The sequence below is a fragment of the Budorcas taxicolor genome, chromosome 12 (assembly GCF_023091745.1).
Source record: "Budorcas taxicolor isolate Tak-1 chromosome 12, Takin1.1, whole genome shotgun sequence".
Taxonomy (NCBI): domain Eukaryota; kingdom Metazoa; phylum Chordata; class Mammalia; order Artiodactyla; family Bovidae; genus Budorcas; species Budorcas taxicolor.
The window spans coordinates 3,010,662-3,038,050 of NC_068921.1; the positions used below are offsets into that span (position 1 = coordinate 3,010,662).

The 27,389-nt window shown below is 43.1% G+C and overlaps 1 protein-coding gene across 1 annotated transcript in view; it reads left to right on the plus strand.

Moving 5' to 3' along the window:
• Positions 1–4,867, plus strand: part of DIAPH3 (diaphanous related formin 3) — a 571,880-nt gene extending 567,013 nt beyond the window's left edge. Inside the window, exon 28 of the mRNA XM_052650016.1 lies at positions 4,605–4,867. Within this exon, the coding sequence (XP_052505976.1) occupies positions 4,605–4,867 (263 nt within the window). The remainder of the gene's footprint in view (positions 1–4,604) is intronic.
• The last annotated feature ends 22,522 nt before the right edge of the window (positions 4,868–27,389 follow it).

Genomic DNA, 27,389 nt, shown 5'->3' on the forward strand with positions numbered 1-27,389 from the left:
AGGACTAAAAATAGCAGCTGGCCCTGGCCCATCTGTACTCCAATCACCGATGGCCTGGATATTGGCAGTAGTCCTAGACAGATCATACTTCTTTTCACAGACGTCAATTACAATATCTTAAAGGTGAAAACAAAAAAACAAAAAAAAAAAACCCTTGGATTTGATTCATAAAATAATAGCACAAGTTTCCTGTCTCTGAAGAACTAAGGAAGCATTCTACTTCACCTTAATGTTTTCATCTCCATTTAAAGAGCCCATGTGTCCAAGTGTGTCACCTTGTATTTGGAACTAATTTCACATAAAAAAAGATACAAGTTACTGGCCTCAAATTGCAATTTATTTCATAGCTCTGAGCACCTGTGTAGAGTTTTCACCAACTTGCAGAGTTGAGGTATCGCCCTGATGTTTGAAGTGAACCATTTAAAAATTAAGTGCATGTTTTTCGTGTGGAATTTGGGTCTCCAGTTCAGCCCACAGGAAACCACCAATAGCAGACTTTTCCCTGGTGACTCAGACGGTAAAGCGTCTGTCTACAATGTAGAGACCTGGGTTTAATCCTGGGTCGGGAAGATCCCCTGGAGAAGGAAATAGCGATCCACTCCAGTACACTTGCCTGGAAAATCCCATGGACAGAGGAGCCTGGTAGGTTATAGTCCATGGGGTTGCAAAGAGTTGGACACGACTGAATGACTTCACTTCACTGGGTCCAGCCCACAGGAAACCACCAATAGCAGACTTTAAAAATAGTATCAATAGTAATGGCAAAAGATACCTGAATCAACATTGTAATAAAATGTATAAAAGAGAACTTCCAACTTGGGAGCCTTCTCTACTCTAGTTTGCAAGTCAGACAGGGGAAAATTAGCCTACCTAACTTGATTTGTACTTTGCAGTTTGGGATGTGACTTCCTCAGTGCTACAGCTTGGGCCTCCCAAGGCTGAGAACCAGGATGGAGACTGTTGGGATGCTGAGAGATGAAGGTGCAGGCTGGAGGGAAGTGTTACCAAGGAATTTCTAACAGCTATACGCTCATTCTAAAAGGAGCTCTCTACTTTCTTTCTTATTTCTTCAGTAGTCTCAGGAATGACCTCTTTTTATGTTATACTCTCGTCTATTGCTTCTCAAGAAAGATTCTCCGTCTAAAACCACAGAAGAGTTACATGCCAGCTTGGTTTGTCTTCTTATCACTTTGTGCCTAAAGCTAGCCCAAAACTATCTAAAGTTTTTCCAATAGGGTGGAAACGCTTTAGCCTGCATTGGCTGCCCAGTGTTATCCACGTAATTCTCTGCAGAAGCAGATGGTAAAAGAACAGCCCATCCTCTGCTGGGCATTTCATCCTTGGATCTGATATAGGTCAAGTAAAGGAGAACAAAAGCATCCAAGGGGTGTGCCAATCTTGTTTTTAGCAACACTGGTTTACTAGTGGCCTTGACGAGAGCTGTCTCAGAAGAGTAAAGGGTCAGAAGGGAAGACCTCCGGAGAAAAGAATGGCAGCCCACTCCAGCATTCTTGCCTGGAGAATTGCACGGACAGAGAGCTTGGTGGGCTACAGTCCACAGGGTCCCAAATGGTCAGACAGGACTGAGCGTCTGAGCATATAGGGTCAAAGGCATGATTAGAGCGGGTTCAAGAAAAAAAAGGGAAGAAAGGAAATGAGGCAGCAGTATTGGCAGTTCTTCTGAGATGTTTTGTTACCAAGGCAGCCAGCAGTGGAAGAGAGAATGGAGCAGGATGTGGAGACAGAGACATTTCTTCTTTAAAGATTGGGGTCGTTACTGCAGAGTACCTGTATGCTGAGGGAAATGGTTGCTTGAAGAAGGAAACCTTGAAAGTGCAGGAGAGAAGGCACAGCTGCCACAGGATGGAAGGCGGGTGCCCACCCTAAGGGAGGGAGCACGGGGGGAAGGAGTGTGGATGCTGCAGTGAGCAGCTGATGGAGGGTCTCTTCTGATCCCTCTGTGGGTGAGTGAGGTGAAGGTGAAGGGGAGCAGGCTGGGTGTTTGCTGGGAGAGCAGAAGGGAAGAGGGTGGGCTAGGAGAATGGACAAGGAGTGCCAGGGCCCTGTGGGGGTAAAGGTTGTACCTGAAGTTCAGAGTCAGGCGTTTAGGTAATACCAGGAGAGAAAAGGAGTCTACGTGTGACCTTGGAGATGCTGAGGTAGCTGACATAGGTACACCATCCACACAGTTATGCAGGCAGGAAGTCTGTCAGAAAGCATTTTGAAGCATGAGTACAGGACATTGCTATTATGAAACTTAGCTTTGAATTACTTAGCACTTTTTCTTGGCAAAAAGCTTTTTAAATTTCTTTAAGACAGCCTTAGTATCTCCAGAGACAGCATTTGGCTCCTGCCACTGATTTACTCAGTAACTAAGTCTAAGCAAATGATTTAACCTCTTTCTGCTTTTACCTCTCAATCTATAAAATGACAGTGGCAATGTTTCGAGTGCAACAAATGCTTTAAAAATAAAAGTGCTACATAAATACAAGCTATTAATAAAATGGTATTTCAACCTTCATGGGTACGGTCACCAGAAAGTCAGAAAGGTCAGAGCATTTGAACAAGCCTTGGGTGGCAGAAGCCTCACTTGCAAGGCTTGGGCAGAGGAAGGCACAGCCAGATACCTCGAAGGCACTGTCACCCTCATCCTTGCCTTTAGTTCTCACACCTGCTCTTGGAGTTTGACTATTGAAACCTGAGACTCACAGAGGTGAGCTAACCTGTAAAGCCAAGGGGTGGGACTTGGACTTCAACCCCGATGTACCTTAAAATCCCATGCTGTTTTCATTTTGCCACATGCAGAACTGGGCTTGATACATTATAGCCAGGAAAGGTGTGGAATACTTTATTTATGTACAATATAGACCTATATTTTAGCCAATCAAATCTCTTCTCTGTCATCAGAAATGTAATGAGAGTTGCCCAGCAGCAAAATAAATTATAGTTTGTTGGAGATATCATCGTGATGGAGTTGTTTACAAGAACTCAAATGACAAGAAAAGATAGGAACGTTTGGGAAGGAGCAGTAAGCAGACTAAAAATCTGCACTTGGCTACAGTGCAGTTTTCAAACACTTTGGGGCAGGAGAGTTGATGCTAGGAAAAGAAAACCTTTGTGTGTGGTCTTGGGAACTGTAGGAATACAGTGTAAGCTGTGCTTTTTACTGCAAACATGATACGCACATTATAAACTATAGAGATAAACATTCCTAAGAGAAAGTCACTGCTCTGTAGATTTTTACTTTTGAGTAACAATTGCCCAGCTGATAAAGAAGGTGACAGGAAGAGTGTATTTATTTTCTTCCAACAGCTAAAAGGTGATCAGACTTCTAAAATTTGTTGAGATTGTCCAGAAAAGTGAGTAAAATACTCATCCATCACTGGTAACCCCAGACAGGAAATGACAGTGCAGTAAATACCTTCAGCAGCCGCCTTTTAATGTACAAGCTGTTTTCAGTTGGAATTTTCAGCACTCACATAAAACACACTGTCATGAGTGACTGCTTCTGCTCCAAAGTCATCGCTGTTGGGATAATGGAACATCTCTCAGCGAATAACCAAAAAACTTTAAATGTCATGTCAAGTTTGTTGAAGCCATTTTCAGGCCTCGTTCAAGGTTATGAGAATATTGAGGGTTCTGTGTTTGTTTTTTTTGAATTTGAGATCTACATGAGATTACTCACGAAGTTGTACGATGTAAGAGTTAATTAGGAGAAAATCTGTTGCTCTTTGGGAAAGTCAATTGGCTAGAGTCATTTAGCTGTTAGCTAGTATACCTCTTGCCTCACAGCCTGGAGAAGTTGAGATTGCTGTCACTTACCAATGAAAGAATATACATGTGTGTATAGTTTATAGGTCTGTATTGATATATGTGTATGCATTTGGCAAATTATGACATTATTTTGATTTGCTAAGAAATTTCGACAATTTGATTTTTAATTTCCTGTTAGTTTTTCCTTCTTTTTATTTTCAGAAGGAAATTAATCTCATTATTATTCAAACTAATGCCTGTCTTAGGTGTAGAAATAAATTATTTGCCCAGTGCATATTTATTGAGCACCTACTTTGCTCCACAGCCACCCCAGGCACCAGCGTTACAGCAGTGTTTAGAACAATGTCCTTGCTGTCAGCGGAGCTTATGTTCCAGTGAAGACATAGACAGCAGACAAGTAAGCAAGTATATGATGTGTCCAGTGGTCATAGGTTCTGTGAAGGGAAAGACGAGGTTAAGACAGAGTGATGAAAAGGTAGAGTGCTGTTTCAGATGGATGATCAGAGATGGCCTCTCTCAATAGCACTTGAGCAGAGACCTGAATGAAATGCAGGACCAACCTTGCTAATAACTGAGTGATGGGCCTATCAGGCACAAAGGAAGCAGGAAGTAACCATTAATACTAATGAAATAGTTGCCTATTTATATTTTTTAGCTTATTCTTAACCTCTTTGTGTTTATTTTAAATCTACCTTACTCTTGAATATTTTTTAGTTTAGTCTGTCAAAAAGGACTTGTTTGTTGAGAATACTTATTTCAGTGTTTCATAATGTGCACAATCCTTGCTTATCACAGTAATAAGTTTAATGTTTCTTTCTTCCTTACTGTAGGAAATCAGAAGCTGCAGTTGACAGAAGGGTCACATTCACACTACAGTATCAATTGCAGCTCAACAAGGACTGCAGTCGCCAAGGAGCTTAATTATAATCTAGACACTCACACTTCTACACGGAGGACCAAGGCAGTTGAGAAGAAGGAGGCCTGTGATGCAGAAAGCAACAGAGAAAAGGAAATGGCACTTCTTGGCTCTGTTTCTAAAAATGAACCCATTCCTGAAGTTGAAGCCCTGCTGGCAAGATTACGAGCTTTATAAATTAAACTGGTAAAAAAATGATTAAGCCAAATATAAAGGCATGCTCTAAGCTATAACACTTGAAAAAATTGCATTTTATATCATTGACTTTATATAGTTTTAAATTAGGATATATATTAGAAAAATAAAGCTAAATACTTGATTGCAGTGCTTTTCCTATGTACTTGAGGTTTTGGCTTATTCAGGATTGTAATGGGCTTTAAATGCTTTTCTTGTCCCCTGGTGTTCGTGTGTTCTACATTAGGTGGTTGGATTATACATAATGCTTCAGAGAGCAGGTAGGCGGCCAGGTGTTCAGCAGTGTGTCCTTAAGAAAATACCATCTTTTCAACTCACGGTGGTTTTTGCTTTACTATTTTCAACATTAGTGAACATCAAATCATCAGCCTCCAGTCTTGCTACATATCCATGTATATTCCATGTATGTTATTTATAAAGGGCCAGGTTTCTCCTTAATTGGGATCTGTATGCTATCAGCATAGCACGGAAAACATAAAACTGGATCTAATAAAGCTGTGAGGAGATGATTGGTAAGCTCATTATGATCATTGTTGAATTCATGTTAATTAGACCCTGTTGGAGACCGTATGGCAACTGAACACATTTCCAAAACTGATGTAATAGGAATATATGTCCTCTCTTTGCAGAACGCACATACCTTTATGTAAATGGATGCAATGTTACAGTGCTGCCGAAACTCTTAGGGGAGAGAGCATTTTTTCCCCCCCTGATAATGATGATTCTGGGATCGAATTGCCATTTTGAAACTTTCCACATTAAGAATTTTTAATTTCTGTGAACAAACTTGAAATTGCAGTTCCTTTGATCTGACAATCAATAACTTTAACAAAAATCTGAAGTATTTCAAGGAAAGTCTTCCTATGTAAAGGTTGAGATTTTATCCCATTGGAGGCATCATTAATTCTATTAATTCTATATCAAAGAAAATAAATTTTGTTATTTGCACTAAATAAAAAATGTTGCACCTTTATGTTTTGTAATTAGCATATTCTGTGGATTGGGGGAAAGAGACTGTGCCCTACGGTCTATCTAAGCATCTCTTTTGCTTTATGACATGCAGTAAGCAAGTGACTGCTCTTTTACCTTCAGTTAAAAAGCAGTTATATGCAACTAGTCTGGCGAGGTCCACTGCTTTTTATTTCCTTGTTTAAGTTGCCACCTCCTTTCAGCTCCAAGTTAATAAAGTTAATTAATTAGAACAATGAACCAGGCCCTGTTTATAGACACTGGGGAACAGAGTGTGATCCATAGTCAAGGTGGGAATAAATTGTTCTCATCTGTGTTGCTGAAATGTGCATTTTACCCTCCAGTTGCAATTCCTATTTTCCTGAGAGCACATCTTAAAAATCAGGAAAGGTGAAGGGTATCTACTCATTCAAGCAGACAGGAGCCCTTCACAGCAAGGAAGGAAGCTAAATGAAGGAATCCTGACTATCCGGTCTTCACATGATTTTGCGAAGGCTTGAGATTTTCAGAAACAAAACTAAAATTCAACCTAAAAGTTTGGACACACCAGATGGCAGGTAAGTGTCAATATAGGACTGGGGAGCAGACACAGGGGAGAGGCCGCCTGGCCAGTAAAGGAGAGTGAATTTTGACACAGTCTCCCAGGGGTGGAGGAAGGCAGGGAAGCCCCGAAACTGAGCAGTCTGCCCCAGGGCATCTGTGTGCAGAGGCTGAAGGACATGCTCACGCCTGGACAGGAGGCTGCAGCTGTGAGGGGAAGCACAGGACAGTCGACAGAGGTAAGAAGCAACCAAGAAGCACTGGTTTCTGATGCAAGTGTTTCTTCCAACAATAAGCAAGGAGGTATAATTAGGATTTTTAAAGTCATAAGATTCCTTTAGTCAACTGTGGATGAAAACTATAGCGAGGCAGACCTTGAGATACAGTTGTGTCTCTGAGCAAGGAGATTTTGCTTATTTGAATTAGTGATAAAAAGTCAGAACCTTGACAAAGATGCTCCTCCCAAGCTAGTGACACACCCCAAAATAGATTCCCGTCCCCTTTCTCTCAAGTCAAAGGATAGAATTTGGCAAGAACATAGACAACTAAGTGATCATCAGGGGGTCCAAAAGCAAAGACCTGCTGTGGGAAGCCACAAGTTTCCCAATAAATTATTTAAAATAGTTTAAAAATAAGAAAAACAATCTAATCACATACACATATATATCCTTTTCTTAACATGTATTTGAATAGTTAAAATATGCCAAACATCTAATGTTTATGTTAGGAAGTAAACATTTCAGTAATTTATCTGAAAAAATTATGCTAAAGCAAAAAAATACAATTATTTATACTAAGTAAATCTAAAACTCTTAATTGTTACAATAGTGTTTATTGAAAAATGAGTTATTAATGATTTCAAAATGTTAGTTTAGCCACGAATGATTATTTCTTAGGTGATTCATTCTCATTTTAAAATATCATGCTCAGCCCCTTCAGTTGAGCCCACCAGGCTCCTCTGTCCATGGGATTCTCCAGGCAAGAACACTGGAGAGAGTTGCCATTTCTTTCTCCAGGGGATCTTCCCCACCCAGGGATCAAACCCGAGTCTTCTGCATCTCCTGCGTTGCAGGCGAATTCTTTACTGCTGAGCCACCAGGGAAGCCCGTAAAATATAATTCAGTGTAGATCTGAGTTTACTAGTTAGGAACTACATCTATAATGTACAAATCTTTCATCTTATTAAACTCTCCTTTATAGGTAAGCATCAGTGGATTTTGGTGGTAAGTTTTGTGGCAACCTTTTATACAGAGTGTAACTTTTGGAAGGTTGTAGGTCTTAATATATAAACGGCTAATGTGAATGAAAATTTCTAAAACTGGCATTCATTGTCTTTTTCTTCATGTTAATTATTTAAAATTTTGAGATCCAGGAATTGTAGCTATCAGTGACCCACTCTATTTTTGTCTGGTGAATTGGTCAATGGTAGCTGTTACACACACTTGCCAGGCATGACTATTCTTAAAATAGGTTCTAGGGCCAAACTGTTCAATCATTATGCTCAAGAGCTACTGTTTAGCAAAACACGTGGAGCTGCCAAAGAGTCACAGTGACTGGATGACATTTCAGAATTGAATCCAAATCTCCCCATAAAAAGAAAATAATGGAACCTTAAACCATAAAACTTCATTATTCCTAAGTAGGCCATTGCCTTTTAAAGTGGATGTAAGGGAAGAGGTTACAGCTAAGGTGGGAATGGAGTTTGAGGTAGAAAGAAAGTGAGCCATGCCCCTAATTAGAGTTTGACTGTGAGGGTCTTTTTGCCTGCTACTCACCTTGTTAGATTTTGAGCGTCACATGTGGCTTCATACTCTCCTTTCAGCATCTCCATGATGACAGGAGCTTAAAAGGAATCTTAATTTATTTCAGCAAACCATAAAATGATATTTTTTCCCCTTTACTATCCATTTTGAAATTCTAGCCATTGTATAAAAATGCTTTGAAAATTCCAGAAATTGTCTTCTTCCAGTGAATATCATTAACACAAATCCAGGTTCCTACAGATCTATGTTGTTATACATGTTATGCTATTTGATATCTAAATTTTTTAAAAGGATTCTGATGATGAAATTGGAAGTCAGATTATTAGATTATCACTTCAGGACTGCCTATTCATTTTCCTTTACAACAGCCTTGTAATATATTATGTGTTATTTAAGTTTCAAAGTGAAAGTGTTAGTCGCTCAGTTGTATCCGACTCTTTTTGACCCCATGACAATAGCTCGCCAGGCTCCTCTGTCTCTCGGTTCAGTTCAGTTCACTTGCTCAGTCATGTCCAACTCTTTGCAACCCCATGGACTGCAGCACACCAGGCCTCCCTGTCCATCACCAACTCCTTGAGTTTACTCACACTCATGTCTGTTGAGTCGGTGATGCCATCCAGCCATCTCATCCTCTGTCGTCCCCTTCTCCTGCTCTCAATCCTTCCCAGCATCAGGATGATTTCCATTGAGTCAGCTCTTCACATCAGGTGGCCAAAGTATTGGAGTTTCAACTTCAGCGTCAATCCTTCCAATGAACATTCAGGACTGATTTCCTTTAGGATGAACTGGTTTGATCTCCTTGCAGTCCAAGGGACTCTCAAGAGTCTTCTCCAACACCACAGCTCAAAAGCAGCAATTCTTCAGCACTCAGCTTTCCTTATAGTCCAACTCTCACATCCACACACGACTACTGGAAAAAACATAGCTTTGACTACATGGACCTTTGTTGGCAAAGTAATGTCTTTCTTTTTAATATGCTATCAAGGTTGGTCATAACTTTTCTTCCAAGGAGCAAGCGTCTTCTAATTTCATGGCTATAATCACCATCTGCAGTGATCTTGGAGCCCAAAGAAAATAAAGTCAGCCACTGTTTCCACTCTTTCTCCCATCTATTTGCCATGAAGTGATGGGACCAGATAGGTCTGACAGAATGTGGTCCACTGTAGAAGGGAATGGCAAACCACTTCAGTATTCTTGCCTTGAGAACCCCATGAACAGCAAGAAAAGGCAAAATGATAGGACACTGAAAGATGAACTCTCCAGGTCGGTAGGTGGCCCAGTATGCTACTGGTGATCAGTGGAAAAATAACTCCAGAAAGAATGAAGGGATGCAGCCAAAGCAAAAACAACACCCAGTTGTGGATGGGACTGGTGAGAGAAGCAAGGTTCGATGCTGTAAAGAGCAATATTGCATAGGAACCTGGAACGTTAGGTCCACGAATCAAGGCAAATTGGAAGTGGTCAAACAGGAGATGGCAAGAGTGAATGTCGACATTCTAGGCATCAGTGAACTAAAGTGGACTGGAATGGGTGAATTTAACTCAGATGACCATTATATCTACTACTGTGGGCAGGAATCCCTTAGAAGAAATGGAGGAGCCATCATAGTCAACAAAAGAGTCTGAAATGCAGTACTTGGATGCAATCTCAAAAATGCCAGAATGATCTCTGTTCGTTTCCAAGGCAAACCATTCAATATCACGGTAATCCAAGCCTATGCCCCAACCAGTAACGCTGAAGAAGCTGAAGTCGAACATTTCTATGAAAACCTACAAGACCTTCTAGAACTAACACCCAAAGAAGATGTCCTTTTCATTATAGCGGACTGGAATGCAAAAGTAGGAAATCAAGAAACACCTGGAATAACAGGCAAATTTGGCCTTGGAATACAGAATGAAGCAGGGCAAAGGCTAATAGAGTTCTGCTGAGAGAACATACTGGTCATAGCAAATATCCTCTTCCAACAACACAAGAGAGGACTCTACACATGGACATCACCAGATGGTCAACACCGAAATCAGATTGATTATATTCTCTGCAGCCAAAGATGGAGAAGCTCTATACAGTCAGCAAAAACAAGACCGAGAGCTGACTGTGGCTCAGATCATGAACTCCTTATTGCCAAATTCAGACTGAAATTGAATAAAGTGGAGAAAACCAATAGACCATTCAGGTATGACCTAAATCAAATCCCTTATGACTATACAGTGGAAGTGAGAAATAGATTTAAGGGACTAGATCTGATAGAGTACCTGAGGAACTATGAACGGAGGTTTGTGACATTGTACAGGAGACAGGAATCAAGACCATCCCCAAGAAAAAGAAATACAAAAAAAGCAAAATCGCTGTCTGAGGAGACCTTACAAGTAGCTGTGCAAAGAAGGGAAGCAAAAAGGAAAGTTATACCCATTTGAATGCAAAGTTCCAAAGAATAGCAAGAAAAGATTAGAAAGCCTTCCTCGGTGATCAGTGCAAAGAAATAGTGGAAAACAATATAATGGGAAAGATTAGAGATCTCTTCAAGAAAATTAGAGGTACCAAGGGACCATTTCATGCAAAGATTGGCTCTATAAAGGACAGAAATGGTAGGGACCTAACAGAAGCAGAAGATATTAAGAAGAGGTGGCAAGAATACACAGAAGAACTGTACCAAAAAAAGGTCTTCACGACCCAGATAATCATGATGGTGTGATCTCTAATCTAGAGCCAGACATCCTGGAATGTGAAGTCAAGTGGGCCTTAGGAAGCATCACTATGAACAAAGCTAGTGGAGGTGATGGAATTCCAGTTGAGCTATTTCAAATCCTGGAAGATGATGCTCAGAAAGTGCTGCACTCAAAAGGCCAGCAAATTTGGAAAACTCAGCAGTGGCCACAGGACTGGAAAAGGTCAGTTTTCATTCCAATCCCAAAGAAAGGCAATGCCAAAGAATGCTCAAACTACCGCACAATTGCAGTCATCTCACACACTAGTAAAGTAATGCTGAAAATTCTCCAAGCCAGGCTTCAGCAATACATGAACTGTGAACTTCCAGATGTTCAAGCTGGTTTTAGAAAGGCAGAGGAACAAGAGATCAAATTGCCAACATCTACTGGATCATCGAACAAGCATCAAGGCTGTATATTGTCACCCTGCTTATTTAACTTATATGCAGAGGACATCATGAGAAATGCTGGGCTAGAGGAAGCGCAAGCTGGAATCAAGATTGCCGAGAGAAATATCAATAACCTCAAATGTGCAGATGACACCACCCTTATGGCAGAAAGCAAAAACCAAAGAGCCTCTTGATGAAAGTGAAAGAAGAGAGTGAAAAAGTTGGCTTAAAGCTCAACATTCAGAAAACTAAGATCATGGCTCTCATCCCATCACTTCATGGCAAATAGATGGGGAAATAGTGGAAACAGTGGCTGACTTTATTTTGGGGGGCTCCAAAACACTGCAGATGGTGATTGCAGCCATGAAATTAAAAGATGCTTACTCCTTGGAAGGAAAGTTATGACCAACCTAGATAGCATAATGAAAAGCAGAGAGATTACTTTGTCAACAAAGGTCCATTTAGTAAAGGCTATGGTTTTTCCAGTGGTCATGTATGGATGTGAGAGTTGGACTATAAAGAAAGCTGAGCCCCGAAGAATTGACTCTTTTGAGTCAATTTTGTTGTTGTTGTTGTTGTTGTTGTTGTTGGAGAAGACTCTTGAGAGTCCCTTGGACTGCAAGGAGATCCAACCAGTCCGTCCTAAAGGAGATCAGTCCTGGGAGTTCATTGGTAGGACTGATGTTGAAACTACAACTCCAATACTCTGGCCACCTGATGCAAAGAGCTGATTCATTAGAAAAGACCCTGATGCTGGGAGGGATTGAGGGCAGGAGGAGAAGGGGACAACAGAGGATGAGATGGTTGGATGGCATCACTGACTCAATGGACAAGGGTTTGGGTGGACTCTGGAAGTTGGTATGGACAAGAATGCCTGGTGTGCTGCCGTTCATAGGGTCACAAAGAGTCGAACACGACTGAGCAAATGAACTGAAGTGAACTGATGTGAACTGATGGGACCAGATGCCATGATCTTATCATGATCTTCCTGTCCATAGGGATTCTCTAATCAAGAATGCTGGAGTTGGTTGCCATTCCCTCTCTGGAGAATCTTCCTAGGGATTGAACCCATGTCTCCTACATTGCAGGCAGGTTCTTTACCATCTAAACCACTGGGGAAGCCTCATTATGTAAGTCTATTATGTACTTAGTGTTTTTTTTTTTTAATTATATATAAAGTTTGAGACTTTTCATTTTCTCTTGGTATTTTTTATTCCATGTTATGTTTGGATTAAAAACCTATTTATAAAAATTTCTTTTCCCTTGTTTTTTAACTATGTGTTACTAAAAATTTATTTTAAAGTACATCTCCAATGACAATCTAATCTTAATATTTTATATATAATTTGGGTGTGATTGATGGTCAAATATAAAGAAGCTATAACAAAATAAACAGATTGAATCAAGCATCATGGTGAATTACTTCTTGAGAAGGGGACCAAGTTCTCAGGTGAGTGTGTCCAGTTAATTTTCCCTGAAGTGTCTGTTTTCAGGAGCATGGCTGATCCTGATAGAACAGGTCTATCTTTATGTAAAAAAAAAAAAAGTATATTAACCAGAAATGTTTAGTAGCATACATATTTAACAATATATTTAATAATACATATAAAGGCAAGTTATAGATGCTATAGATATATTAATATGGAAATTATTATTTACATGCTTTGTCATAATTTCAAAGTTTGGTATGTGTAAAGCATTCTCTGTTAAAATATATCAAAATTTGGCAACAAAATTTAGAAATCATAATTAAAGTACCTGACTTCTGAGGGAAGCTCAATTTTAAAATGAGGCATTTCTTCCCCTTCCCTTCTGTCAGGCACAAATACTTGACCTTTTCCATACAAAACCAAGCAGGTGCCTAATAAAAGCAAACAGGTGCCTCTCCAGCCTGAAAATAACGGCGTCTTTGGAGGGCCGCATCCTGACTCCCTTCCTTTGCTTCATGACCTGACAAGGGCCATTCTGATGCTTGCGAGAGCGCTGACTGACATCCCACGCCTGTGGCCTAGTCTGAGCATGCGAGTCCAATCTGACTGACGATAAATAAAATCTTGTCGTAGTCTTATAGGATGTTTGGCAAGGACAAGAATTAAGGCGCTTTTATAAGTCCCCAAGGAATCTGGTGATATTTCTAACGTGATCTCACACATCATTCTGTCCCGCCTGACCTTCCTTGTATCACCCTCCTGAATTATAGCTTGTATCCGTTACCCTCCCCTCCTTCCGCAGCCTCTCCTCCAGATAAAGGAGTGCTGACCTGAAGAAAACAAATCTGGGTTTTTTTCAAGTTTATAAGAAAGTCAGTTAAAGTGTACTGGAACTCGCTCCATATGTTTTCTGCCGAACATTTACTGCCTCCATTAGATTAAATGTATGTCTCGCATTATGAAATTCATCCTGAAGATCTCTTAGAGGTTAAAGGACCTCACAGAGAGGGTCCAGCTTCATACCTTAATCATTTCTGGGGTCTCAGGATGTTATAAGAAACATTATGTATTCACCCAGTTCACCAATCTTCCACCCACTTCTTCAATGATTAGTTCCTTTATCCTGACAGTCACTCGGGAGAGTTGCCTTTCAGGTACTTTCTCATGATTCCACTTAGAAAGGGAGTTTTTTGATATGTTCTAATGGCTTTCCTCACACTCTCCAGAGAAGCTTAACAACTTCTGTCTGATGCGCCGGAGAGCACACTTAGGTAAGAAGAGGCACACTTCAAGGACACTGTTAAGCATAAGGATGTTAGTGGCTCATGGGAACAGCATCCAAGCCTATAGAGACCACAGACCCAGTTCAGTTCAGGAGGGCAACTGTAGTTAGGATGAGTGTTCCCTGGGCCTGCCCCAAGTAGAGCATGGGAAAGGTAATGTTTGATGCTAAGTGCTCCGGATAAGATGAGCTTCTCCATCCTTATGGCTTCTCCTCCTCTATACTTGAACCTCCTTTGAGTTCTTCATGTGGATGATAACAGCATTTGCTCCTTGGAAGAAAAGCTGTGCCCAACCTAAACAGCGAATTAAAAAGGAGAGACATCACTTTGCCAACAAAGGTCCATCTAGTCAAGGCTATGGTTTTTCCAGTAGTCATGTATGGGTGTGAGAGCTGGACCATAAAGAAAGCTAAGCACTGAAGAACTGCTGCTTTTGAACTGTGGTGTTGGAGAAGACTTTTGAGAGTCCCTTGGACTGCAAGGAGATCCGACCAGTCCATTCTAAAGGAGATCAGTCCTGAGTTTTCATTGGAAGGACTGATGCTAAAGCTGAAGCTCCAATACTTTGGCGACCTCATGCAAAAAGTTGACTCATTGGAAAAGACCCTGATGCTGGGAAAGATTGAGGGCAGGAGAAGGGGATGACAGAGGATGAGATGGTCAGATGGCATCAGCGACTCAATGGACATGAATTTGAGCAAGCTCCAGGGGATAGTGAAGGACAGGGAGGCCTGGCGTGCTGCATTTTGTGGGGTCACAGAGTGGTGGATATGACTTAGCGACTGAAAAAGAACAACAGCAGTGTTACCCTTTGGGTACCCTTGAGGGCACATGCATTTTACATATGACCTGTAAGAGTTGAAGGCCTACTAAAGGAGAACTGAGAAGAGACACAGTGAGGGAATCTACACCCACACGCTGAATGGAACCCTGCGTCCCACCCTACCCTTAATTCTTTCTGTCGGACGCTGCTGCCATCTTGTCTTCAGGGAGCCAGTTCCCCTTCACTGCTGAGGTCAAAGCATGGACAGAAGTCCCTTTCCTCCATCCTCCTGCAGAGCTGAGAAAAGATGGGATTTTGAAAACATTTAACAAAGCTCTGAGTAGAAAAGCAGAGGGACAGATAGAGGTAGAAGGAAGTATCAGGACGTCCAAGCTAGTAAGAGTTATCCTCTACAGCAAGCAGTCCCCTCTTATTTTGAGAAGAAGCTGGGGCCTGCAGTCCTCTAGTAGGAGGGGTCTAGTGACCCATTCCAGAGGCACCACCCGCCCTGTGGCAGCTTCGGTTGTCCTCCAGAATGGCAGCCACTGATTCAGTTCCAGGGTCTTGGCCCACACACTCATCAAGGTTGTCTGGGCACTATATATGGGGGGGTGTTGTTCGCTCAGTCATGTCTGACTGTTTGCAACCCTGTGAACTATAGCCTGCCAGGCTTCTCTGCCCATGGAATTCCCAAGGCAAGAACACTGGAGTGGGTTGCCATTTCCTTCTCCAGATCTTCCCAACACAGGGATCAAATCCGTCTCCTGTGTTGCAGGCAGAATCTTTACTGTCTGAGCCCCTAGGGAAGCCCGTGGGTATTTTAGCCTTGCCTAAAGCTCAGAAACAAGACGCCAGGCCTTTCTTGAACTGTATGGTGTTGACACTGTACAGACCCCGGGTTTGACGTCTTTGTTGATTTGTGTTTGGGGTGGTGCACTGACTGCAGGATGTGTGGGGTGTTAGGAGGAGGGCCAAACAGGCCACCAGGGTCAGAGGAGGTTCGCTGAGGGTGCAAGCGGGGCATTCTCCATGCCGAGGGCTGGAAACAGTGCAGACGCAGAAACAGTGCGCCTGTGTTCAGAGCACGGGAGGACTCAGGACAGGCTCGCGGCCTGCCGGTCTCTCCACGACTAGTGTGAAAAAGATAGCAAACTTACCCTGTGTGTCTCCAGAGGACAGCGCTGGTGCCAACAGCCTAGCTGGAAAAGTATTTCAACCACAGAGCTCCCCAGAGATGAGAGGCTGCCCGTCACAGTTAGGAAGTCATCGAGCCTTAGAATTCAGGCACGTCATTGTGAGGGACTTTGAGTCATCTTCAAACCTCTGTTCCGCACCTGAGGTGAACGGACTTGCCCGCCCCCAGCCCCCACCCCGGGAGCCCATCTCCTGATCTGTGAGCTCCCGCCCTCCTCACACAGCCGCCCTCACCAAGCCACCAGAGCGAGCGAAGGCTGGCCTCTGACGTGGAGAGTGGAGGAAGCTATGACTCAGGTAGAGGGTGGGCATGTACAAGCCCTGCAGGACTTCATTGCTCTCAGAATCTGGGTTCGGTGATTGTATGGAATCATAAGTGGGCCCCCAGCCTGGGGCTTATCACCTCCAGGCCGTCACATACTCTGCTTATCTCTTTGAGGAACATAGTAATTGTCTTGGTTTATTCATGTACTTGAACCAAGTCTTGCAACTGAAATAAATCAGCCCACCCCTAGAAAGAGTCAGACACGACTGAGCCACTGAACTGAACCCTGGAAAGAAGTGGTCTGGAAAGGCATAGAGTTTAGTGGGAAAGAGCTTCTGAGGACCTGGGCCATGAGACTGCCTTGGTCTGAGCCACACAGCAGCTCACCCCCGGCACGTGGAAAACTGATTTTGGGCTCCACATTGTCCAAGGGTGTCATGTGTCTTACCTCACTTATGTGTGTAACAGCCTCACGAAGAAGAGTTGTTCTCAGAGCTCGTTTTACCAGTGAACAAGTAGAGAAGTTAAGGAATTTATCCATGGTCACCAGTCAATACAGACTGAATTCAGAATTACAATCTAAGCATTCCAAAACTTCAGACCCTGCAATCTTAAGCTATCCTGTCTCCCTTTGCGATTGTAAAATATCTTCCAGAAAAACACCAGAGCTAAGACTCAAACACCCTGCCTGCTCCGTGTTTTGCAGTTAGTTGCCATTAGAGGTGACTCACCACTCAGCTTCATTATTTTGTTTGGAAATGCTACGATTTCCCAGGATCTGCTATACTTATATACCAAAGATGAAAAGAGATAATTTTATAAAATATTTTCTCATTTGAATTCCTGTCATCAGTGCTTCTCTTTGAGTACAGTATTGTCAAATAATCACACACATAAATATAAGGCAACTAAGTTTAAACCTGAACATCTGTTGCCCTTGCTGGTCAAAATGACAGGAACGTCGGGTCCTCTGAGGTTGGTCAACTTTGCAGACACTGCTCCCACAAAGAATGCTTCTGCACAGATAAACAGCTTGTCAAGCCCTCTGTGTTTTGAAGGCTTGTGAGATTTCTGTTAGTACGGTACGTACAAAAAATGAGTTCTTCCCAAACCGTTAGCCTCTCAGCAAAATAACAATGTACATCATTTTTGTTTTTCCCTTGGCTTCCTTTTTCCTTTCTGAATATGGGGGGGAAATGGAAGTACAATACATAAGTCATAATTTTGACAAGACATTTTTTTGCCAAAACAATCACTTTGCTTAAAATAGGCCTTTTAATAACATCTAGAAAATTGAGTACATTTGAGTTTGAGGTTGTTTTAAAAATAAATTCATAATGTGTAAAGTTTTTAGAAGGTGGGCCACTCATCAAGATATTTCTTGTATCTTTGATTAGTACTGAGCAGTGCACTTTGGAATAACATATTTTGAGAGATTTCTGAATTCCATTATTTGAATGAGCAGCAATTTATGTTCCACTCATATGGAAGATAAGAGATTTATTGTAGATGAACTGAACCAGTATTGTCCTCCCTATATATGCTTTTTCTATTCTGTATCTAGCAATACTAACAAATAAATAATTGAATTTTTAAAAGACAGTTTAAATGAAAATCAAATTTGCCTGTTATTGCTAAAACATACAAGGTTTCTATTTGTCTATCCGTTTTGTCCTCAAATGTAATTCTTCTGAAATTAAAAGTTACTGACATCATTCTTACACACAAATCTCATGGCTTACATATCCATTATCTGACTTGCTTATATTTTTTTGTCTTTTTTTTTTTTTACTTGCTTATAGAAAACAAGCTCTATACTTTGTTAACTACCATATCTTCAGTGTCCTGCATGATACCATAAAGCTCATTAAAATTTACTTCTACTGTGTTGAAAATAATAAATGATTTATATGTTTATAAAATATCAATTAGATGCAAGGGCCCATCATAAACTGTTCATATATGAGTCCTTCTGTAAGCCCACTCAGTCAATAATGCCTGGGACTCTGCTGAGAACTGGGGACATAAGGAGGAGAAACCCTGCCATTAAGAGGTGTGTAATTCACCAAGGAAGACAAACAGGATAGATGTGCTTGGGCTAAGAAACAGGCTTTAGGAGAATATGATGGGCGTCTAACTGGGCTAATGGGGGGCAGGTTGGGGAAGCTCTCCTGGGTGGTGACTTCAAGTGGAGAGGGTGGTAAACCTCTCCAGAGAGAGAGAGAGCTCCAGGTAGAAGGAACAACATCCACAGAGGTTTTGCAGATGCAAACTGCATGAAATTTTCAATTAGGGGCACAAAATAGGTATGAGGTTGAGTGGAAGCTAATCAAGCCAGCATCCTGCTTCCTCTATAACACACAGACATATGTTTTTCTTGAACCATTGGAATTTTTTTTAACTTGACAGGAGGTTGAATAAATTTCATTGAGCCACCTACACAAGGAAAACAACTATTACTCATGGTATCAAACATCCTTAAGTTTTGTTTCATCTTTATAAAAGCAAAATGTAACCAAATTAGGAAGCTTCAAATTTTTATTAATTTTACATGCATCGAGATTTATATTTAAGGCATTCGAAGGTGAACATCTGTTACTATATTAATTCTGGTAAAAAGTTAGTCTGCACCAAATTATCTCGGTATTTAAGGCAAGCATATCACCTTCCTACTGATACATTTTCAGTATATGCTTTCATGTGTTTATTTTAGAAAACAGCCATAGGGTTTAAGATTCAGTATGTCTCTAACTTTTAACACTACTGGTACATGCCATTAGATCACCCACACCACTGTAGGACATACATTCTTTAGAATGATAGGGAGGAAAAAATAAAGAGTATGTAGAAATAAGCGTTTTGCTTGATTTTTCAGAGAACTATATTTTTTTTTCCTCCATAGATGCATACTTTTCTAACAAATGCTAACAGTGATATTTTCTCTAAGACCCACACAGGCAAGGTTGTATGCACTAGTGAAGTGAAATCGCTCAGTCGTGTCCGACTCTGCGACCCCACGGACTGTAGCCTACCAGGCTCCTCTGTCCATGGGATTTTCCAGGCAATAGTACTGGAGTGGATTGCCATTTCCTTCTCCAGCGGATTTTCCCTACCCAGGGTTCGAACCCAGGTCTCCTGCATTGTAGACAGACACTTCACTGTCTGAGCCACCAGGGAAGTCCTAAAAAGTGAAAGTGAAGTCCCTCAGTCGTGAAAGTGAAGTCGCTCAGTTGTGTCCAACTCTGCAACCGCGTGGACTATAGCCTACTAGGCTCCTGTCTCCATGGGATTCTCCAGGCAAGAATACTGGAACGGGTTGCCATTTCCTTCTCCAGGGGAGCTTCTCAACCCAGGGATTGAACCTGGGTCTCTCACATTGCAGGCAGACGCTTTAAGCTCTGAGCCACCAGTGAAGCCCAAAGCCAAAGATGTTGTAGAAGAGTAACAAATAGGTCAATTTGTCTGATTCACCAAGTCATAGCATAAAGCAAGATAAGTGAAAGTGAAAGTCACTCAGTCCTGTCTGACTCTTTGTGACCCCATGGACTATACTGTCCATGGAATTCTCCAGGCCAGAATACTGGAGTGGGTAGCCTTTCCCTGCTTTCTTCAATTTCAGTCTGAATTTGGTAATAAGGAGTTCGTGCTCTGAGCCACAGTCAGCTCCTGGTCTTGTTTTTGTTGACTGTATAGAGCTTCTCTATCTTTTGCTGCAAAGAATATAATCAATCTGATTTTGGTGTTGACCATCTGGTGATGTCCATGTGTAGAGTCTTCTCTTGTGTTGTTGGAAGAGGGTGTTTGCTATGACCAGTGCATTTTCTTGGCAAAAGTCTATTAGTCTTTGCCCTGCTTCATTCCGTATTCCAAGGCCAAATTTGCCTGTTACTCCAGGTGTTTCTTGACTTCCTACTTTTGCATTCCAGTCCCCTATAATGAAAATGACATCTTTTTTGGGTGTTAGTTCTAAAAGGTCTTTTAGGTCTTCATAGAACCGTTCAACTTCAGTTTCTTCAGTGTTACTAGTTGGGCCATAGACTTGGATTACTGTGGTACTGAATGGTTTGCCTTGGAAACAAACGGAGATCATTCTGTCATTTTTGAGATTGCATCCAAGTACTGCATTTCAGACTCTTTTGTTGACCATGATGACTACTCCATTTCTTCTGAGAGATTCCTGCCCGCAGTAGTAGACATAATGGTCATCTGAGTTAAATTCACCCATTCCAGTCCATTTTAGTTCACTGATTCCTAGAATGTCGATGTTCACTCTTGCCATCTCTTGTTTGACCACTTCCAATTTGCCTTGATTCATGGATCTGACATTCCAGGGTCCTATACAATATTGCTCTTTACAGCATCGGACATTTGCTTCTCTCACCAGTCACATCCACAGCTGGTATTGTTTTTGCTTTGGCTCCATCCCTTCATTCTTTCTGGAGTTATTTCTCCACTGACCTCCAGTAGCATATTGGGCACCTACTGACCTGGGGAGTAACTCTTTCAGTGTCCTACCATTTTGCCTTTTCATACTGTTCATGGGGTTCTCAAGGCAAGAATACTAAAGTGGTTTGCCATTCCCTTCTCCAGTGGACCACATTCTGTCAGACCTCTCCACCATGACCCGCCTGTCTTGGGTTGCCCCACGGTCATGGCTTAGTTTCATTGAGTTAGACAAGGCTGTGGTCCTAGTGTGATTAGAATAACTAGTTTTCTGTGAGTATGGTTTCAGTGTGTCTGCCCTCTGACGCTCTCTTGCAACACCTACCATCTTACATGGGTCTCTCTTACCTTAGACATGGGGTATCTCTTCACGGCTGCTCCAGCAAAGCACAGCCTCTGCTCCTTACCTTGGATGAGGGGTATCTCCTCCTGCTGCACTTCTTGACCTTCAACGTGTGATTGCTCCTCTAGGCCCTCCTGTGCCCACACAGCCACCACTCCTTGGGCGTGGGGTTGCTCCTCTTGGCCGCCGCCCCAGGCCTCGGACACGAAATCATGAACTCCTTATTACCAAATTCAGACTGAAATTGAAGAAAGTAGGGAAAACCACTACACCATTCAGGTATGACCTAAATCAAAACCCTTATGATTATACAGTGGAAATGAGAAATAGATTTAAGGGCCTAGATCTGATAGATAGAGTGCCTGATGAACTATGGAATGAGGTTTGTGACATTGTACAGGAGACAGGGATCAAGACCATCCCCATGGAAAAGAAATGCAAAAAAGCAACATGGCTGTCTGGGGAAGCCTTACAAATAGCTGTGAAAAGAAGAGAAGTGAAAAGCCAAGGAAAAAAGGAAAGATAATACAAGCATCTGAATGCAGAGTTCCAAAGAATAGCAAGAAGAGAAAAGAAAGCCTTCTTCAGTGATCAATGCAAAGAAATAGAGGAAAACAACAGAATGGGAAAGACTAGAGATCTCGTCAAGAAAATTAGAGATACCAAGGGAACATTTCATGCAAAGATAGGCTCGATAAAGGACAGAAATGGTATGGACCTAACAGGAGCAGAAGATATTAAGAAGAGATGGCAAGAATACACAGAAGAACTGTACAAAAAAGATCTTCACGACCCAGATAATCACGATGGTGTGATCTCTAATCTAGAGCCAGACGTCCTGGAATGTGAAGTCAAGTGGGCCTTAGAAAGCATCACTACAAACAAAGCTAGTGGAGATGACGGAATTCCAGTGGAGCTATTTCAAATCCTGAAAGGTGATGCTGTGAAAGTGTTGCACTCAATTTGCCAGCAAATTTGGAAAACTCAGCAGTGGCCACAGGACTGGAAAAGGTCAGTTTTCATTCCAATCCCAAAGAAAGGCAATGCCAAAGAATGCTCAAACTACCGCACAATTGCACTCATCTCACACACTAGTAAAGTAATATTCAAAATTCTCCAAGCTAGGCTTCAGCAATATGTGAAGCATGAACTTCCTGCTGTTGAAGCTGGTTTTAGAAAAGGCAGAGGAACCAGAGATCAAATTGCCAACATCTGCTGGATCATGGAAAAAGCAAGAGAGTTCCAGAAAAACATCTATTTCTGCTTTATTGACTATGCCAAAGCCTTTGACTGTGTGGATCACAATAAACTGTGGAAAATTCTGAGAGATGGGAATACCAGACCACCTAACCTGCCTCTTGAGAAATCTGTATGCAGGTCAGGAAGCAATAATTAGAATTGGACATGGAACAACAGACTGGTTCCAAATAGGAAAAGGAGTACGTCAAGGCTGTATATTGTCACCCTTCTTATTTAACTTATATGCAGAGTACATCATGAGAAATGCTGGACTGGAAGAAACACAAGCTGGAATCAAGATTGCCAGGAGAAATATCAATAACCTCAGATATGCAGATGACACCACCCTTATGGCAGAAACTGAAGAGGAACTAAAAAGCCTCTTGATGAAAGTGAAAGAGGAGAGTGAAAAAGTTGGCTTAAAGCTCAACATTCAGAAAACTAAGATCATGGCATCACTTCATGGGAAATAGATGGGGAAACAGTTGAAACAGTGTCAGGCTTTATTTTGGGGGGCTCCAAAATCACTGCAGATGGTGATTGCAGCCATGAAATTAAAAGACGCTTACTCCTTGGAAGAAAAGTTATGAGCAACCTAGATAGCATATTCAAAAGCAGAGACATTACTTTGCCGACTAAGGTCCATCTAGACAAGGCTATGGTTTTTCCTGTATGGATGTGAGAGTTGGACTGTGAGGAAGGCTGAGCGCCGAAGAATTGATGCTTTTGAACTGTGGTGTTGGAGAAGGCTCTTGAGAGTCCCTTGGACTGCAAAGAGATCCAACCAGTCCATTCTAAAGGAGATCAGCCCTGCGATTTCTTTGGGAGGAATGATGCTAAAGCTGAAACTCCTGTACTTTGGCCACCTCATGTGAAGAGTTGACTCATTGGAAAAGACTTTGATGCTGGGAGGGATTGGGGGCAGGAGGAGAAGTGGACGACCGAGGATGAGATGGCTGGATGGCATCACTGACTCGATGGACGTGAGTCTGAGTGAACTCCAGGATTTGGTATGGACAGGGAGGGCTGGCATGCTGTGATTCATGGGGTCTCAAAGAGTTGGACACGACTGAGCGACTGAACTGAACTGAACTGAACTGAGCCTTTCTCTTCTCCAGGGGATCTTCCCAACCCAGGGATCAAAGTCAGGTCTCCTACATGGCAGGTGGATTCTTTACTAGCTGAGCCACAAGGGAAGCCCGAATGCACTTGGGAGCTTCCCAAAGACAGTCGTTTTCACACAATAGAGCAAAAAAATCCATAGATCAGCCAACTAATTTATGCTTCATTAATGTCATACCCAAAAAGCATGAAATTTCCATGTGATCTCAGAGAAGTCAAATAAGCCAAACAGAAGCGACCAAAACAGGCCTGACGTTTTCATCTGAAGAAGCTTCTGTCACGCTGCCTCAGAGAACATAGTGTATGCTGAAAGGGCAGAGCGACCTCGCTGCTACACGCATGTTCCCCTGGACAGCAGACAGCTACAGAGGACACTCAAAGCAAAGTGTCTAGGGGCCCAAGTTGATTAATGTGTAGCTTTATTTCACTTCGGGGTGAAGCACCAGAGGGAAAAAAAGACCATAAGCTCGTTTGACAACTGTAAAGGTCACAAAAGCAATGATGGCGGGAAACGTGAAGCTGTCAGGGAGGCGGGGACCGTGCGCTCAGAGCTTGAGGCAGAAGCTGCGGGAGTGAGGTGCCGGCTGATCACCAGCCGCGGAGGGTTTGAGACAAATGAAACCTGAACCTCCTAGGACCCCGGGTTCTAGTGCGGGACCCTCTTAACCCCGTCAGTAAAATGAAGAGTCGTCTGACACCAGGATTCCCAGCTCCGAGGGCTTCAAAGGGGTCGGCGTCGTCAGGGCCTGACGGGAAGCTTTTGCTCGCTGGGGTGTGCGTGTCCAGACACTCACCTCAGGTTAGCACACTGCCAACTACACGAGCAGGTAAGGGGCCAGGCTGCCCATCCCATGACGTTCCTCTTCGAGAAAGCCCCATGTAACTGGATGACTGACCAGTTAGGGGACCCTGTCTCTCTCTTCCAGTGCCTCTAAGTTTTCAGTTTTCCAGTAGAGTAAAGCCTTTGCAACCCACCTTTGGACTCTAGTAAAGGCTGGTCCCAGGTTCACGCTCCCTCCCTATCTGGTGACCTCACCCACACTGTGTGCCCTGTACCTGTGTGCCAGCACCTGTGAGCGATGACGCTTCCTGCTCAGGTCCCCAGATGAGCGTTCACCAGAGGGCGCCGTGTGAGCCTGAGACCCACGGGGGCCGCGGGCCACCCCCTGCCCCTGCGACGGGAGGGCGCATCCCCGCCGGCTCCCCTCAGTCCTACAGACCAGGCACGTGCCCCGGGCACTCCTCGCTGAGAACACGACTGTCATTAGACTGGGACCAGAGAAAAGGCAGGTATCTCCTGTTCGTCTGGGCTCACCAGCTCAAGGAAATCAGCCTGTCACAACCCTCGGGGTCTGTGAGAGCCTGAAGTGGTGGTGTTGGTAACCCCACCATTCCCTGTTGCAGAACAAGAATCTGAATGGAACCATGCCCATCAGAGGGCTAGGACAGGCGCGCCCGCCAGATTGCTCTGTGTTTTCAGACAAGGAAGCACCCTGTTCCTCAGTTTCTCCAAGTCTTCAGGTAAAAGTCTTCAGGTGTTCTGGAAGATTGTATGAAGAAGGACAAACAACACAACTGTGACTTTAGGACCTCCCTAGACTGAAAGTTCTGGGGGAAATGGGAATAAGCGGAATAGTTTCCAACCACTTGTCGGTGACCTGGAGCGCTAGCCTCCCCAACTGGTAACGGAGCCCTCCAGCGTACACCGGGCCTTGCACTTCCATAAAGCCCTCCCATTTCATTCAGCTAAGGGCTGTGGGGCTGGGAGTGCCAAGAGCTTCTTCCTCCAAAGTGGGAAGAGCACAGAAAAGAATCATCCAATCAGTATAATCCCATAAAACTCGCATGTCATTATGATAGAGACAAAAATCAACATGGAGGAATTCGCACCCTTTTTCCTGCCAACCCACATGCCCTTGCTTGGATCTCTCTGTGGAAGTCAGAGTGATGAGTGAGGGGCGGAATATTTGGGGAATTTGTAGAAAAGGGTAGCAGGATTTACACTGAAAAGAACAGAGCAGACAGCGGGAGAGGGTAGAAGACAGTAGAGACGCCCCCGGTGAGACGTTCACAGCCGCTGTGCGGACCTGGCGCAGGTGGAGGGTGCTGAGGCCCCGGAGGCGGTTTCCTGTGTGGACCACACAGCCCTGCAGCTCTCCTTCCTGAGGCCTTTTCTAAACACCCAGATGATTTCTAAGGCAACCGGAGTCAAATTTGTGGGATGTGTATAAACGGCTCGGCTGTACTTGGGCACACCTTGCTATCCAAACAGGAGACAACTCATGTGAATGCCTGCAGCCTACTCCAGAACTGCCCGTGTCATTTGGTTTTTGTTATAACTGTCATTTCAAACCTTTGTTTCCTCTAAACATATGACTTGTTGCTGCTATTTTTGCACTTCCAGAAGTGCAGTTTCAGCTTGCAGCTCACATTTCCATCTGTAATTGTAACAAACCAAATGGTTCTAGTGAAAAACACTGCTCTGCTCCACTTTTGGCATCTGAGATGTACCCCACAGAGTAAGCCTCTGTGTCACACTGAGTGAAGGGAGAACAGTTGCGCACCCAGGAGATCAAATTAACTAATGAGGTAAATTTGACATTCATGGGTGAAACCACACAGTGTTTAAGGATTCGTCCGAAAAGGACTTTACGGAAAGTCGTTAGAAGAAAAAATGTTATTTTCAGGGTATTATGGACAACTCTTGAGAATTTGCCACTATTTGAGCTAGGGCAAGCAAGAGACTGGAAATAAAGAGACCAGACTTGGGGCTCAAGCCTGTGGCAGTTAATTTCCTGCTCAGCTGACCATCCAAAGAGGGGGCAGAATACCCCACAAACCATTCAGAGCCAGGCTGGGGATGACTGTGCTTCTTAGCACTGGATTTGGGGTGGCTCTCGGTGGGGAGGAGGGAAAAGGGGAGATCAGGCACCTTAAAGAAAAAGACCATGGAGGAGGGGGGGCGGGGGGGGGCGGATCCTAGCCAGACTTGGGGGAGCAGGCACCAATTGTCTCTAGTTCCTGGGACAGGAGGTAAATCACCTCACTGTGGGGAAGCTGAGGACTGAACTGCAGCTGCAAACCCGAAGGAGGGGAGGACAGACAGGAAGTGAACGCTGTCTGCCGCAGCCACCTCCTTAATCTTCTTTTCTGCCTTTAGGAATATTATTTACTGGAGAAATGTACTTGTATTTAATATTGATCAGCTAGGGCTTCCCTGATTTCAGTGAGCCCAGATTCCTGCATCTTCCCATACATAGAAAAATGCTAAATTCCTTAGCTTGAGATGTCTGCTGCTGCTGCTGCTGCTAAGTCGCTTCAGTCGTGTCTGACTCTGTGCGACCCCATAGACGGCAGCCCACCAGGCTCTCCCATCCCTGGGATTCTCCAGGCAAGAGTACTGGAATGGGTTGCCATTGCCTTCTCCGTGACATGTCTAGTTCTCTTTAATTAACAGTAATCTTGGGCTTCCCAAGTGGCTCGGTGGTAAAGAATCTGCCTGCCAATGTAGGAGATGCAGGCTCAATCCCTGAGTCAGGAAAACCCCCTGGAGAAAGAAATGGCAATACACTCCAGTATTTTTGCCTGGGAAAAAACCCATGAACAGAGGAGCCTGGTGGACTACAGTCCATGGGGTCACAAAGAGTCAGACATGACTAAGCACACACACACACACACACACAAGTTATATGTATAAAGGAAGGGGCAAAATCATTGCTCTTGGTCCAAGAAATTGAAACAATGTTGGTGCCATTGATAAAAAGTGAAAGAACTGGGAAGTGTGTGAGTGTGGGTGTGCGTGTGTGCTGGGGGGTAGGAATGAGAAGGGTGGAGGGTGGAGGAGTTCTGGTAATGAGGGGAAAATAATAAACAGAACAGAGCAGAAGAGGGAAAATAATAGAAAAGTTATTTACATGTATTTTTAAAGTTCATGTATTATTATTATTTTCATGTTGGCTGTATTTTTAAAGTTCATGTATTATTACTATTTTCATGTTGGCTGTACCAAGTCTTAGTTGCTGCACGGGCTTTTCTCCTGTTGCAGCAAGAGGGGCT